Here is a 14,584-nt window from a genome sequence, read left to right as displayed (position 1 = left end):
CAAGGGCCCTGGGAGGGGAGAGCAGAGCATGGGACAGACAGGTATTTTGAGGAAGGAAGAGGCAGGTGGAGGAGGGGCCTTGGAGGAATGGGGACCATGCTTTGTCTTTTGGAGACGCAGCATGGCACAGGGGAAGGAGCTCCAGACCAGGCTGCAGGAGGACTGAGTTCTGACTTCTGCCCTGTAGCTGGGTGAAGCCTTCTACCCCCTTGGCCCTGGGCAAGCCACAGGCCACACTCTGAACCCCTGAGTCCTGTTCTGTGCCCACCCCTCCTGCTATTATGAGATCCAGAGACAACAAGGCAGGGCTGCAAGGTAGAGTAATAGGTGAAGTTTATGGACTCGGGAGCCAGACTGCCTGGGTTTAAATCCCAATCACGTGTTAGTCATGTGACCCTAGGCAAGTTACTTGTTTTGCTGTGCCTTTGTTTTCTCTTCTGTAAAAGGTGATGATAATAGTTAGTACCTACTGCATGAATTTATTGTTGAGGATTAAATGAGTTAATGCATATTAGAATAGTGCTTACAATTGTGCCTGATAATAGTAAACTGTACTCAATATGTATTAATTTTATTAAAGTACCTTTCTCTACGTTTCCTGTAGATATCTAGTTTTTAAAGAAATAGAATATTACAGGTGCAGGTAAAGTTCGTTACTATCCCATGCCCTTTTATTTTTCTTCACTGGTAACTGCTTTCCTGAAGTTGATGTAACCCTTCCTCTTTACATCTTGTTATATTATTGCTTGTATATATGTCCATAAACAACATCTAGTATGTGGCCCGCTTTTTAAAAATGACACCATAGATGGTATCATACTTCACTTTTTTCCACTCAAAATTGTTTCACCTTTATCCACAGATTTAGTGTGCTATGTTCAGTCCTGTGACTGTACCATAATGTATGGATCCCTTCTCCTGATGGACAGTGCTGCCATGATCAGTCCCATGGCTGTCTCCTTGTGTACATATGTGTGTTTCTCTAAAGAGGTTACCTAAAGTGTATATAATCCCTTGATTGTAAACACACCCTGAACTTTATAAATAATGTTGTCAAATTGCTCTACAACATGATTTTACTATCTTTCCCAATTCCCCAATGTTAAGTGTAAAATAGCATCTTATCATTACCATGATTTACATTTCTATTATTTCTAGTGATGTTAAGAATCTTTTCATAATTTATAGGTGACTTGAGTTTGCTCTTTGAATTACATGTTCATATCCTTTGCTCATTTTGTATTATTTGTATTTTTCTTTTGATTTGTAGGATTTTTAAAAACAAATTCTGGATAGTAATCTTTTATCATGTATATGCATGGAAAATATATTCTTCCAGGCTACGGTTTGTCTTTTCACTTTGTTTATGATGTACTTATTAACAGAAGTCAGTAAACAGACATCTTATTTAGTTTTTACATTTTTTTTATTATGGAAATTTTCAAACATAGAATTTGAAATATATGTATATATAATGATCATTCATTAGATCCAACATTCAACATTTTGCTATATTGCCGTTATGTATTTGTGTGTGTGTGTGTGTGTGTGTGTGTGTGTGTTTGCTGACTCATTTGAAAGTAAATTGCCAGGCCAGGCATGGTGGCTTATGCCTGTAATCCTAGCACTCTGGGATTAAATGGGTTAATTAATGGGAGTATCGCTTGAGGTCAGGAGTTCAAGACCAGCCTCAGCAAGAGTGAGACACCCCCCCCCCCGCCGGTCTCTACTAAAAATAGAAAAAATTAGCCAGTCAACTAAAAATAAAAAATATCTGGACATGGTGGCCCACGCCTGTAGTCCCAACTATTCGGGAGGCTGAGGCAGGAGGATCACCTGAGACCAGGAGTTTGAGGTTGCCGTGAGCTAGGCTGATGTCACAGCACTCACTTTAGCCTGGGCAACAAAGTGAGACTCTGTCTCAAAAAAAAAAAAAAAAAAAGTAAATTGCCTACTTTATGACATTTCGTTCTTAAAAATAAGGGCATTATCCCACATAACCAAAATACCACTATAATACTAAGAAAATTAACACTAATTCCCTAATATCATCTGACATGCAGTCATATTTAATTTCCCTTTTATAGCTTGTTATGAACCAGGATCCAATCGAAGTTCATACTTTGCATTTGTTTGTCTCTTGACTCTTAATTTAGAACAGCCCCCATACCTTGTTTTTCTCCTTGTGAAATTGACTGAAGAAAGCGAGTTAGTTGACTCAGATTGTTCTACATTCTGGATTCCTCTGTCCCCTATATTCACTTGGCTAGTGGAGGGTGGCTGCCCTTACGCCTAAATTTATATTGGGATCAAGAGGATGATTTGTTCTCAGTTCCAATTCTAAGTTCCCAGGGAAAAGATAGGATGGCCCATCTTGGATTAGGTGTTATATTATTTAATAGTTTTCTATTGCTGCTGTAACAAATGACCACAGTTTAGTGGCTTACAACAAAACAAATTTATTATCTTACAGTACTGTAGACTAGAAGTCTGACACAGGTGTCCTTGTGCTACAATCAGGGTTTCCAGCAGGGTTGCATTACCTTTTCAAGGCTCTAGGGAAGAATGCATTTTTTTGCCTTTTCTGCTTCTAAAGGCCCACTCACATTCCTTGACTCGTGGCTCCTCCCTTTCTTCACCTTCAAAGCCGGCAATGCCACATCTTTCTGACCATTTTTCCCTCGGATCCCTCTGATTCCAAAATTCAGGCTCTTTGCACCACCGCCACATTGCCTGCAGTTACTTGTGCCTTTATATTCTGTGTGAAAGTGAAGGACTTGGACATTGAATGCAGTGGTGTAATGGTGAGTGATTAACAACTATTCCTGAGAAGAGGGAATGCCCTGATTTGTAGTAGCTGCCAATTTCTGTGGCATAAATTCTCCCACCATGGCCAGTTTCAAGCATAATTTCAACAGGCCTGCAAACTTTGTGAAAATGTAACTCTCACTCCAACACACCACTGCATTTGATCCTGTTAAATTTCGCCTTGTTCAGCACCATCCAGCCCGCTGTTGACTGTTGAGAACAGATGGTTTCCGCTGATCTTGTTTGCTTTATTTCCACAGGGGCTGTACGAGCTCACCGTGGACATCATACTGATGATCCGAGTGTGTAAAATATTCCGCGAAGGCCTCGGGGGATTCCGGGAGTTTCAGATCATTGCGTCTGCTCAGAGAAAGCATCCTATCTTCTCTGTCTGGGATGTAAGCTGCTGGGCTCAGCATGATTGTGAGGGCTTAGGGGGGTTCCATAAATAGCACCACACCTCCCAGCTCAAGCTCAGAACCAAATGAGAGAGAAAGCAAAGGGTAAAGCAGATGAGAGACCCAACTGTCACCTTTATTAATGACCAGATTTGTATTGGAGAGGGTGACCTAATACTGAACCCCAGAATTAGACAGGCTTATAGGCCTCGTCTTGGGCGGTGCTGGACCAAGGCAGGCTGCAGTGCAACAGCAGGGCCTGTTGCCCTAAACTCATGGCCAAGCAAAGCAGAGGAGAACATGGGCTCAGAGGGACGACCATGCCCAGTTGCTCCTTCTAAATCCACCTAGGAGTTTAAGTCACTCCTCAATGTGGAAGGAGAGAGGCAGTAGTGTTCTACTAACACACCTCCCTCCATGTGGAAAGAAACACTGGGAAGAAGCATTCTCCATTCCAACATGATCAAAAGAGCCAGAGGAATCCAGGAGTTACAGTGGAGTCAGGGTTTTCCGAAGGCCCCCACACTCTATTAGCATCTCTCCTTCTTTCCTATCCTCCCACTTAAATGAAGGGAACATGTTCAGGGCCCTGATCACCATGGGGACCGTGCTTTCTAGATTTCATAGAAGGTCCCAGTTTAAAATACCCTTATCCTGTTGGTAGATCATGAGCTCCTTTTTGGCTCAGAAAGGTCGGTCCCTATTCTGTTAACTTGTTCGGGTTTCCCAAAGGTATCCTCATTACTACTCAATGTGTTAACCAGGACTTCATAATTTTCCCAGCTAATACCTAGACAGACCCTGTCCATTTTCCTGTTGGGTCAAGAGTGACAAGATCCAGAGTGACTAGATCAATTTACTCCAAGAAATTTCCCAAAATGGTTTCTGAAGGATAGTGGCCAAAGACGGGTCTGAGGCTGGGGCTGGGGGAAAGGAAGGCAGCCTTAGATTGGTTTCTAAGGGGGCAGCAGGTAATATAACTAGTGCATGTGGCTGAGTTTAAGATAGAGCAGGGAGGTAGGGGCCTATGGGCCAGCTAGAGATAAAGGACATGTCCCGTCTAGAGACATTCGAATCCATAGACTATATTTTAAGACACTGTGCCGGCCACACTGAACACGGCTGCAGCCCTGTGGTTGGGCTGAAATGAAAAGGGATGGACTAGAAAAATTGCAACCTGAGAGACTCAGGTTAGCTCTCAGGAAGGACATTCTCTCAGGATGGCAGGCCATCATGAAGCCAGGGGCTCTAGAGATCGAGGGGCTTCGGTTAGCAAAAGACCTGGGCTGAGGCATGGGGAACTTGGAAGCTGAAGACCCAGAGTCAGGCTTGTTGTCAGGGGACTGTGAGGCGAAACTTGCCCACACTGGCCAGCCAGAGTGGCCTTGAGCAGAGCCTCGTGAGGGCAGCACATAGGGGTCACGTGGTTGCCAGGTAGAGCTGGGCTTGGGGCGTGGGCTCAGGTGTAGAGAGCCAGAGCCTGGTTTTCAGGTCAGTGTGTGGATCTGGATATTCTGAGCACCACCTCTTTCCTTCAGTGGCCTCGCTGAGAAGCACCCCGTGGACACACAAATGGTAAAAAAGGGGAAGGAGAGGGATTGGAGTGGGTTCCCGGGGATAGCATGGAGTTTGCTTAGAGAGGAGATTGGGGACCCTGGTTTGGCCTGGGGTGGTGGTCAGGGTCTTGTGTGTCCCTTTCCTTCCCTCCTGGCTCTTCCTATGTATTCTCTGCTCTCTACATCCTCTCTTCAACTGTCAGAAGATAGAGTTGGATTAGTTCATCCTTACGGTCACTTACACCGTCTCCTCCTGGCCACACTCTAGACATGGACTTGGGTTTGCCCAAAGCCTTGGGTTGGGCTCCCAGCAGGACCATTTATTTGCTGTGTGATCCTTGGACACCTCAAGTCCAAAATGGGACTTAATAAAACCTGCTTTGTTCTGATGATTAAATGGACTACAGAAGATGCACCATGCTTGGCTCATTAAAGGCACTTAACAAAGGTTGGCTTCATTTGTTTTTTTCTTTTTTTTTTTTTTTTTTTTTTTTTTTTTTGAGACAGAGTGTCGCTTTGTTGCCCAGGCTAGAGTGAGTGCCGTGGCGTCAGCCTAGCTCACAGCAACCTCAAACGCCTGGGCTTAAGCAATCCTACTGCCTCAGCCTCCCGAGTAGCTGGGACTACAGGCATGCGCCACCATGCCCGGCTAATTTTTTTTTCTATATATATTTTAGTTGGCCAGATAATTTCTTTCTATTTTTAGTAGAGACGAGGTCTCGCTCATTGCTCAGGCTGGTCTCGAACTCCTGACCTTGAGCGATCCACCCGCCTCGGCCTCCCAGAGTGCTAGGATTACAGGCGTGAGCCACCGCGCCCGGCCTCGTTTGTTTTTTTCTTTTCTTTTTTATCTCCCCTTCCACCCCCATACTTTGTTTGTTTGCTTCTTTTCTCTCTCCATCCTTCTTTTTTTTTTTTTTTTGAGACAGAGTCTCACTCTGTTGCCCGGGCTAGAGTGAGTGCCGTGGCGTCAGCCTAGCTCACAGCAACCTCAAACTCCTGGGCTCAAGTGATCCTCCTGTCTCAGCCTCCCGAGTAGCTGGGACTACAGGCATGCACCACCATGCCCGGCTAATTTTTTCTATATATATTTTTAGCTGTCCATATAATTTCTTTCTATTTTTAGTAGAGATGGGGTCTCGCTCTTGCTCAGGCTGGTCTCGAACTCCTGAGCTCAAACGATCCGCCCACCTCGGCCTCCCAGAGAGCTAGGATTACAGGCATGAGCCACCGCACCCGGCCTCTCCATCCTTCTTTTCTGTCTTCTCTTTATCCTCCTTTCCCTCTCTCCACCCCTTCCAATAATTTGTTGTCAATGCTGGACCCAAGCCTAGTGTGGAATTGGGGCTTTCGAGCAAAGGTGGGCATGCAAGGGCTGCTGCTAAGAGGTTGCCCTGGGTTTCCTGCCCCCCACGGTGGTCCAGATACACAGAAGGGCTTCAGATGCAAAGTTCTGGGCCGTCTTGCTGAGTTGCCCTCTTCTCCCTGCCTCCTTTATTTCAGAAAAAGAAGCAAAGCCGAATCACATTTGATACCATGGAGTTCGTTGCAGAGGAGGTATGCATAGCTGTAACCTTGCCGTGGAGAGATTTTCCTTCTGTGCCATGGGCTGGCATCAGGAGAGCAGGTTTCAGCCCAGGCTCTGCCACCAACAGAGTGTGTTTCCCTGAGCCTGCCACTTAGTTTCCTCATCTATAAATTAGCTGATCTCAGTGATCCCTTCCTGCCCTGTTGTTCTAAGACTGTGAGCACCTGGGCACCAGTTGTCACTGTTTAGCTGAGCAGAACCAACAGCGGAGAGTTCCTGGGCTTGGACTCATGGGAAAATAGCAGAAAATAAAGCAAAGGATGCGAGAACCCCAGACAGACGAGAAAGAAGCCACGTGGTGGGGAAAGCCCTGGTCTGTGCATGAGTTCTGGTTCTGACCTGAACCATCTGAAAGATGCTGGGCACACCTGTCATCCCCGGGTGTCGGATGCCCATAGAGTCTTCCCATTCTGATGGGGGAATGCTTTTATATCTTTGCGAGGCTTTGGACTGCGCAACTTGCTCTCTGAATTTCAAACGTTGTCATTATCTTCCCAGCCTTTCCCCACCATGTCCTGAATATTAAATGAAAATTTTAAATCCAATTTAAAATTTAAAAGCGCCTACCTATTTATAGGGAAGATCTGAAGTTCTCACTAGAGCGAACCTGAGTTGACCCTGGCTTGGAGGAGCCGTGTTGGTTTTTCTCTCAAGGAAATGGAGAGAACAGAACTTTATATCTGGTACCGGGACCACCTGTGCCTATCCCCTCCCTCCCTCGGTGCCAAGGCGTGGCTTCTGTTTCCTGCCTCTCCTGGGCATGGTCTAGTTGCTCCTGCCCCCTCGTGTATGAAGTATAATCACTTAAGTCATCCAAATTCTGTGTTTCTTCAGCTTTCCAGACTGGCCAGTGTCTGGCACTGGACATTGAAGGCTACCCAAGTTTTATCCTTAACACAGGAGAAACTAGGGGCCTGAGAGCCACAGAACTGTAGCGATAAGGGCAATTCTATGCATAGCACTAGAGGGAGAGAGGAGAGCACCAAGGGAAAATCTTGGTGGCAAGGCCTATAGGTGGCCCTTGAATGAATCACATATGACTGTTTCCAACACAGAGAAGAGTTGAAACTCAATTTTAAAACCTGCCCTTCCAGTGACTGCTAATGGTTATGGGGTTTCTTTAGGGTGATGAAAAGTTTCTAAAATTGGTTGCAGCTGGGTGTAGTGGCTCATACCTGTAATCCCAGCACTTTGGTAGGCCAAGGTGGGAGGATCGCTTGAGGCTAGGAGTTCGAGACCAGCCTGGGCAACATAGTGAGACCTGGTCTCTACCAAAAAAAAAAAATTATCTAGGTGTGGTGGCATGCACTTGTAGTCGCAGATATTCAGGAGGCTAAGACAGGAGGATTGCTCAAGCCCAGGAGTTCAAGGTTACAGTGAGCTATGATTGTACCACTGCACTCCAGCTTGGGCCACAGAGTGAGACCCCATTTCTAAAACATTAAAAATTTAAAAGAAAAATCAAATCAATTTTGGTGATGATTGTTCAACTCTGTGAATACACTAAAAACCACTGAGTTGTATATTTTAAATGGTGAATCATATGGTATATGAATTATATTTTAATAAAACTGATATATAATACACTCATATATTTTTATACATATATATGCTGCTTCTCAGCACAGCACTTGGATTCTGACAGGAAACTGAGCCTCAGTATAGTCCATATTGGGCCTCTTATAACACTAAACTTCTCAAAGAGAACCCTCAGAATTAGAGAGGCTTAGAATCATAGACTCATTCGTTGTAGCAACTGTCAGACAATGGAGACAGTGGGTACCTTTCAAAAACATTGTTTAAAAAAATAGGGTGAAAAAAAGCAAGTTGCATAAGTGATGTCTACAGTCTGACATTTATGTAAATAAACAATTCTGTGGATACGTATGTATATATACATAAACATGGTAAACTGGTGGTGGGGAGCAGATCTGGATTGGAGTGATATGGTAAAAGGGGATTTTAACCATCTGTATTGTTTTGATTTCTTTTTCCTTTCCTTTCCTTTCCTTTCCTTTCCTTTCCTTTCCTTTCCTTTCTTTTTCTTTTCTTTTCTTTTCGAGACAGTGTCACTCTGTTGCCCAGGCTAGAGTGCAGTGGTGTAATCATAGCTCACTGCAGCCTCAAACTCCTGGGCTCAAGTGATCCTCCTGCCTCAGCCTCCTGAGTAGCTGGGACTACACGTGTGCAATACCACCCCTGGCTAATTTTTCTATTTTTTTGTAGTGACAGGGTCTCACTCTTGCTCAGGCTGACCTCAAACCATCTTCCTGCCTCAGCCTCCCAAAGTGCTGGGATTACAGATGTGAGCCACCATACCCAGCCTGTTGTTTTGATTTCTAATGGGAAATATAGTCATATATTACCTGAGTTATTTTCAAAAATTTTATTTATACGTAGGAAACAGACGGGAAACAAATATGCCAGATGTTAATGGCTAATTCTGGGTGGTGGGATTATGGGCAGTCACTCTTTCTTGATCCTTCTGGTCTGCTGGAGGAACATAATGAGTGCCGCTGGCCTGCGGTGAGTGAAGGGAAAGCAATGAGAAATGCCATTTGAGAGGCAGGGGGAAGCCAAGTATCCTAGGCCCCAGTTGAAGTGTATTTCCTTTTCCCCACCCCAGACATTTTTTTTTTTTTTTTTTTTTTTTTTTTTGAGCTCCTAAGGTAGGCCTAGATCTGCGTCTGGTTGTGGGGAATACTAGTTTGTGTAACATCCCCACCCTGTCATTAAGGAGCTATTTAGGAGTTACAGTGATGAAACTTACCTGGTAAGTTAAATAACACCCAAAGTCAGTTCTACAGAAATCCAGAGAAGGGAGTCTCTAAGGGTTGGTTTGGTGAGAAGGACTTCCTAGAGGAAGCAGGGCCCTGAGTGGGCCCCAAGGATCAGTTTGGTTCCTAGACGCCAGGGGCATCTGTGTTTTGTCATAAATGAACACCGTGATAGGAATCCCAACGGGTTAACGACGGCAAGAGAGAGAAAGGAGAAAGAGTGGACTTGACTCAGACCATGAAAGTGGCCAACTCTTCCACAGCTCTTGCTGTGTGCCAGACACTGTTGTAACACCTTTACACGTAATAATTCTGCTGTTTGTACATACAGGCTCTGCCGTTACCAGCTGGGGAAACGGAGGCTCAGAGGGAAGTAACTGGCCCCAGGATATACAGTTAAGAAAGCAGCATCTGGCACCAGAACCCATATATATATATATATATATATATATATATATATTTTTTTTTTTTTTTTTGAGACAGAGTCTCCCTTTGTTGCCTGGGCTAGAGTGAGTGCCGTGGTGTTAGCCTAGCTCACAGCAACCTCAAACTCCTGGGCTTAAGCGATCCTACTGCCTCAGCCTCCCAAGTAGCTGGGACTACAGGCATGCGCCACCATGCCCGGCTAATTTTTTTCTATATATATTTTAGTTGGCCAGATAATTTCTTTCTATTTTTAGTAGAGACGGGGTCTCGCTCTTGCTCAGGCTGGTCTTGAACTCCTGAGCTCAAGCGATCCTCCTGCCTTGGCCTCCCAGAGTGCTAGGATTACAGGTGTGAGCCATCACACCTGGCCAGCCCATGTACTTCTAATCACTGAGCTATGCTGCCTTTCTGAGTGAATATTCAAGGCATTGGGTCTGTTCTTATTTCCAGAATTCTTCATCATTTCCCATTTTCATTTGCGCCTATGACAATTACTGTTACGTCAGACTGCCGGTGTCTGTTAATTCTTTCCATAAATATTAATTTTGTTGAGTGCCTACTCTGTGTGAGGCACTATTCTAGAGTGGTAAACAATATAGACAAGGTCACTATCATGCTTATATTGGGGCTTATATTCTAGAGCACCTTTGTCCTATAGAACTTTCTGTGATAATGGAAATGTTCAACAATCTGCATTGTCCAGCACAATAACCAGCAGCCACATGTATTAATAGTTATTGAGCACTCGTGGCTAGTGCTACTAATAATGTAATTTTTAATTTAAATTTAACCACATGTGGCTGTCATATTGCCGTTCTAGTGTGTGTGTGTGTGTGTGTGTGTGTGTAGAGTAGGGAAATAACAGATAATATATACATGAACAAAAAAGAGTACGGTCATTCCAGAAAGTATTCAATGCTTTGAAGAAAGTGATACAGAGAAGTCTTAGTCGATATATACAGAGAAAAAACTTCCCCAATGGCTGGATTTCAGCCCAGGCTTTGCCACTAATTAGTAGGAGATTGTTGGTGAATTACTTTACCTCTTAGAATCTCACTCTTCTCATCTGTAAAATGGGAATAATAATGTCCACTTCATAAGGTTACTGGGAGTACTAAATAAGATAATATATGCAAAGCACTCAACACTGTGCTTTACCAACCAAACATGTGTTCAATAAATGTTCATTCATCACTTAAAAAAAAAACCCAGAGATGTCTTAGTCTATTTTCTGCTGCTATAACAGAATTATAATTTAATTCTGGGTAATTTGTAATCAATAGTTTACCTTGCTCATGGTTCTGGAGGCTAGGAAGTCCATGATTTAGGGGCCGCGTGTGGTGCTTTCTTACTGCATGATAACATGGCAAAAGGTATCACATGGTGAGAGAGAATGTGTGAGAGAGTGAGTGTGAACAATACAGAGAGAAAAATGGGGCTGAACTCCTGTGATCACTAACCCACTCAGATGATAACAGCATTAATCCATTCATTAGGGCAGAGCCCTCATAACCTAATCACCCCTTAAAGGTCCCACCTCTTAATAATGTCATAATGGCAATTAAATTTCACCATGAGTTTTGGAGGGGACATTCAAACCTTAGCAAGAACCCACAGAGTGCCGAGGAGGGAGCCTGCTTTAGCTCAGATGATCCAGTGGGGACTCGCTATGGCTGTGGCCGTATATGAGCTGAGACCAGAATGATGAGGAGGCAGCCGTGTCCACGTGAAAATCGAGGGGAAGAATATTCCAGGCTGAAGAAACAGCCTAAAGACCTCAAGACAGAACCAAGCTTAGCGTATGCCAGGGATAGACGGAAAGCTCGAGAATAGAGAAGGAAGGGGAGCGGTAGGAGATGAGGTTGGAGGGAAGCCATTGGAGGTGTTAATGATTCACAGTCCCACTTCTCCAGCAGGTGGGAGTGGTAGATCTGCCCATGTGCTGGTCCATGAATCCTGGTTCACGAGGGAAGAAAAGGTTTAGCTAATAATCTCTGGAAGGTTCTTTTTGCTCCTCAGTCTCCTGTAGCATGCCGAGATCTAGGCTAAGACAAGTGGGGAGGTCTCCCCTAACCACAGTGTGCATGTGCTGAGCGGACCTTGCAGGGCCCCTGGAGCCCAGAGTGGAGGGGTTTTGAGCCTTGGCATGTGGCAGATCTACTTATAATCCTGCCTGAATTTCTTCATGTGTCAAATGGGAATGATGGTTCTTGGGCCGGTGAAGAGTCAGATGGGCATGTAAGATGCTTATCTTGATGCCTGGCACACAGTAAGCACTCATCACATGTCAGCCACTCTTGGGTAGAGGACAGGAAAGAGTACAAGCAGGGATGTGGGGAGTGGCCAACGGGCCCATGGGGGGAACTGCTGGGTCCTCTGTGTCACTCTGGCCTTCTCTCCCCAGGGCCACTTCCCTCCAAGGGCTATAAAGATCATGCAGAAGAAGCCTTCCTGGAGGACAGAGCACGAGATCCAGGCCCTCTGTAGCTTCTTGCAGGTTCTAGATAGCTACCGGAACTACGAGGAGCCAATGCAGCTGCTCCTGGCCAAAGTCATGCGCTTTGAACGGTCAGTGAGGGCACAGTCCTTGACCCCTGGGCTAGGGCTGGGCTGGGCAGGGCAGGAAGAGCACAGCTGAGAAGGCCTGGCAGGTCCCACTCCTCTGTAGAGTATCGGTCTCGGAGAATCTTCTATTGGTTCACCTTAGAGCTCACCTTAGGTTGTAGCGCTGTTTATCTCACTCACTTATGGAGAGTCTTCATAGAATTATGAAGGAAGAGGATCTGGTAGGAACCTCAGAAAGGATCTGGTCCAATTCCCTCATTTTCCAGGCGAGGAAACTGAGGCTCAGAGAAGGGAAATGGCTCAATCTAGGTCACCCCGATAATAAGGGGCAAAGCTGAGACTCAAATCCAGGCCCTAAAAGCCAGAACGGATCTCAGGTGATTGTACTATATATCTAGGTAGGTACTAGAACAGTGTCTGTGAACTTGAATGAGAAAAAAATATATGTATCTCTCTATTTTCATTAACCTCTAGCTGAAATTGACCATTTCTTTCAATCATGAATGTGGGCAACAAAGCACTGGAATGTTAGCCATCCCTGTGACTTTTTCACTGGAAGAAACCACAGATATTTTCAAGTCATATTCAAGTTGTGACAGATTTCTCAAAAAACAATTTATGTTCTTCACATCTTCAAAATTATTACAGTTGTAATATTAGATCTGCTCAGATCTTGTTATTTGGTGCCTTAATAAAGATGTACCTATATTGTCATATCACAAATTTGGGTTTTTTAAAACATTTGTTAATTGTAATTCTGCTGGGTTTTATTTTATACATTTAAAACATTATTCTGTGAAGCCTTCACCAGACTGTCAAAGGGTCCATGGCATGAGAAGTGCCATGTATTAATAAATACCTTGTACTAGGAAAGTCCAAGTCCATGTGGAAGTACCACCACCTCCAGGCCATCTCCATGGCCTCAGAGGGGCAGCCTAGGAGAATATTTGAGGTAAGGCCTGTCTTGAAAATCCAGGATGTAAGGCCACAGTAGGTTTGTAGCCCAATATATTCCTTCATGGAGGTCACGGTCTGAGGCATAACACAACTATTCATAAATACAGGCTAAGGCCCTTAATGACCAGCGCGGGGTCCTCCCAGGTGAAGGAGATTACCCTCCAGCTGGCTTGGTCAAGAGTTTCACAGAAAAGTTTGTGTTTAAACAGGTAGATTTGACAGGTGGGGTGTAGACAAGGACATTCTAGGCAGAGGGAACCATTGCTTTTGTTCTAGCTCAGTGAAGAAGAGAGCAAGTCGCCACTGTCTATAAAGTAAGATTCCATGCCAGGCAGAGTGGTATCATAGAAAGAAAAAGAGTCATGGATCTAGATTCTGTGAAATTCAGTGCCATGCCTGCCCCAGTGTGACCTCAGGCAAGCTACTTAACCTCTCTGAGCCTCAGTACCCTCCTCAGTGAAATAAAGATAATGATATGGATTTTATGGGCTTTACTAAGGATAATAACAAGATTTGGGGGAAGATAAAGTGAAGCGATCATTGGTAAAGCCGTCTGCTAGCTGTTGATTATTTCTCGGACTGGGAATTAGCAGCTTAGACAGGATTCTTTCAGTTGCAAGTGTCAGAAAACTCAGCCCAGGGGAATACATCAGTGACTCAAGTATCTGAAACGTCCTGGGAAAACAGTTCAGTTTCAGGCTTGGCTGGAATTCAGGGGCTCAGTGTCACCAGGACCCAGTGCCTACCTGTCTATCTCTGTCTCTTCGCACTTGGTTGCCATAAGCCTTCTCCTCGACCAGACACTCGTGGTGGCGAGATGGCCACCGCAGTCACAGCTCCGAATTCCATCTTTCCAGTTTTATTCCAATGGGACAGAGAGAAAAGCTCTTTTCAGTCATTCGAGTCAGAGCTTTGGGATTAGTTCTTTCTCAACCAGATTGACTTTGCTTGACTCATCACTGGGGTCGGTGATACTTTGATTGAGAGTTGAGAAAAGATAGTTCCCCCAAAACAAAATCTGGGTACAGTTGGCAGAAAAATGTGACCAGATGCTTGACAACAAAAGCAACAGATGTCTGCTCTAAGAGATTTGCATTCTAGTGCTGACTTGATTGTGGCTCACCATGACCTTTAGCAAGCTGTGGGCTCCCTGGGCCCCACTCTCTTCTTTCCAAAAATGTTGGTTGAGCTTGATGGTCTCTGAAGGTCTTTCTGGCTCTCGCTCTAGAAGTCTACATTTGAATGAAGCCTGTGCTTCCTCTTCAAAATCTCATTTGCTAGCTGAATAGTCCTTCCATCTCCCATCTATTCATTGTCATCTGGGGCATCTCCTCTTTCCTATGTTGATAAAGATCTCAGGCTGGTACCAGCCTCTGGTTTGGACCTGATCAAGCCCCCAGCCAGAGAGGATCCTGAGGCTACTGACTTCAGCCTAACACCATTCTCTGTGTGTCCTCTGATCCTTCCCCTCAGTTTGCCACGAGATCATGAGGCCAGTGGGTGCTCTAG

General features: G+C 44.8%; 2 protein-coding genes across 2 annotated transcripts in view; one reads left to right on the top strand and one right to left on the bottom strand.

Annotated features, from left to right (window-relative positions):
* The window catches only part of CPNE1 (copine 1), a 410,662-nt gene that overhangs the window by 239,582 nt on the left and 156,496 nt on the right, over window positions 1–14,584 (bottom strand). The window lies entirely within an intron of this gene.
* The window catches only part of CNBD2 (cyclic nucleotide binding domain containing 2), a 40,948-nt gene that overhangs the window by 62 nt on the left and 26,302 nt on the right, over window positions 1–14,584 (top strand). Inside the window, exons 2-4 of the mRNA XM_069495415.1 lie at window positions 3,068–3,206; window positions 6,266–6,319; window positions 11,958–12,121. Of these exons, the coding sequence (XP_069351516.1) occupies window positions 3,068–3,206; window positions 6,266–6,319; window positions 11,958–12,121 (357 nt within the window). The remainder of the gene's footprint in view (window positions 1–3,067; window positions 3,207–6,265; window positions 6,320–11,957; window positions 12,122–14,584) is intronic.

The sequence above is a fragment of the Eulemur rufifrons genome, chromosome 20 (assembly GCF_041146395.1).
Source record: "Eulemur rufifrons isolate Redbay chromosome 20, OSU_ERuf_1, whole genome shotgun sequence".
In the NCBI taxonomy this organism is placed as follows: Eukaryota; Metazoa; Chordata; class Mammalia; order Primates; family Lemuridae; genus Eulemur; species Eulemur rufifrons.
This window is presented reverse-complemented; position numbering and strand designations above follow the sequence as displayed.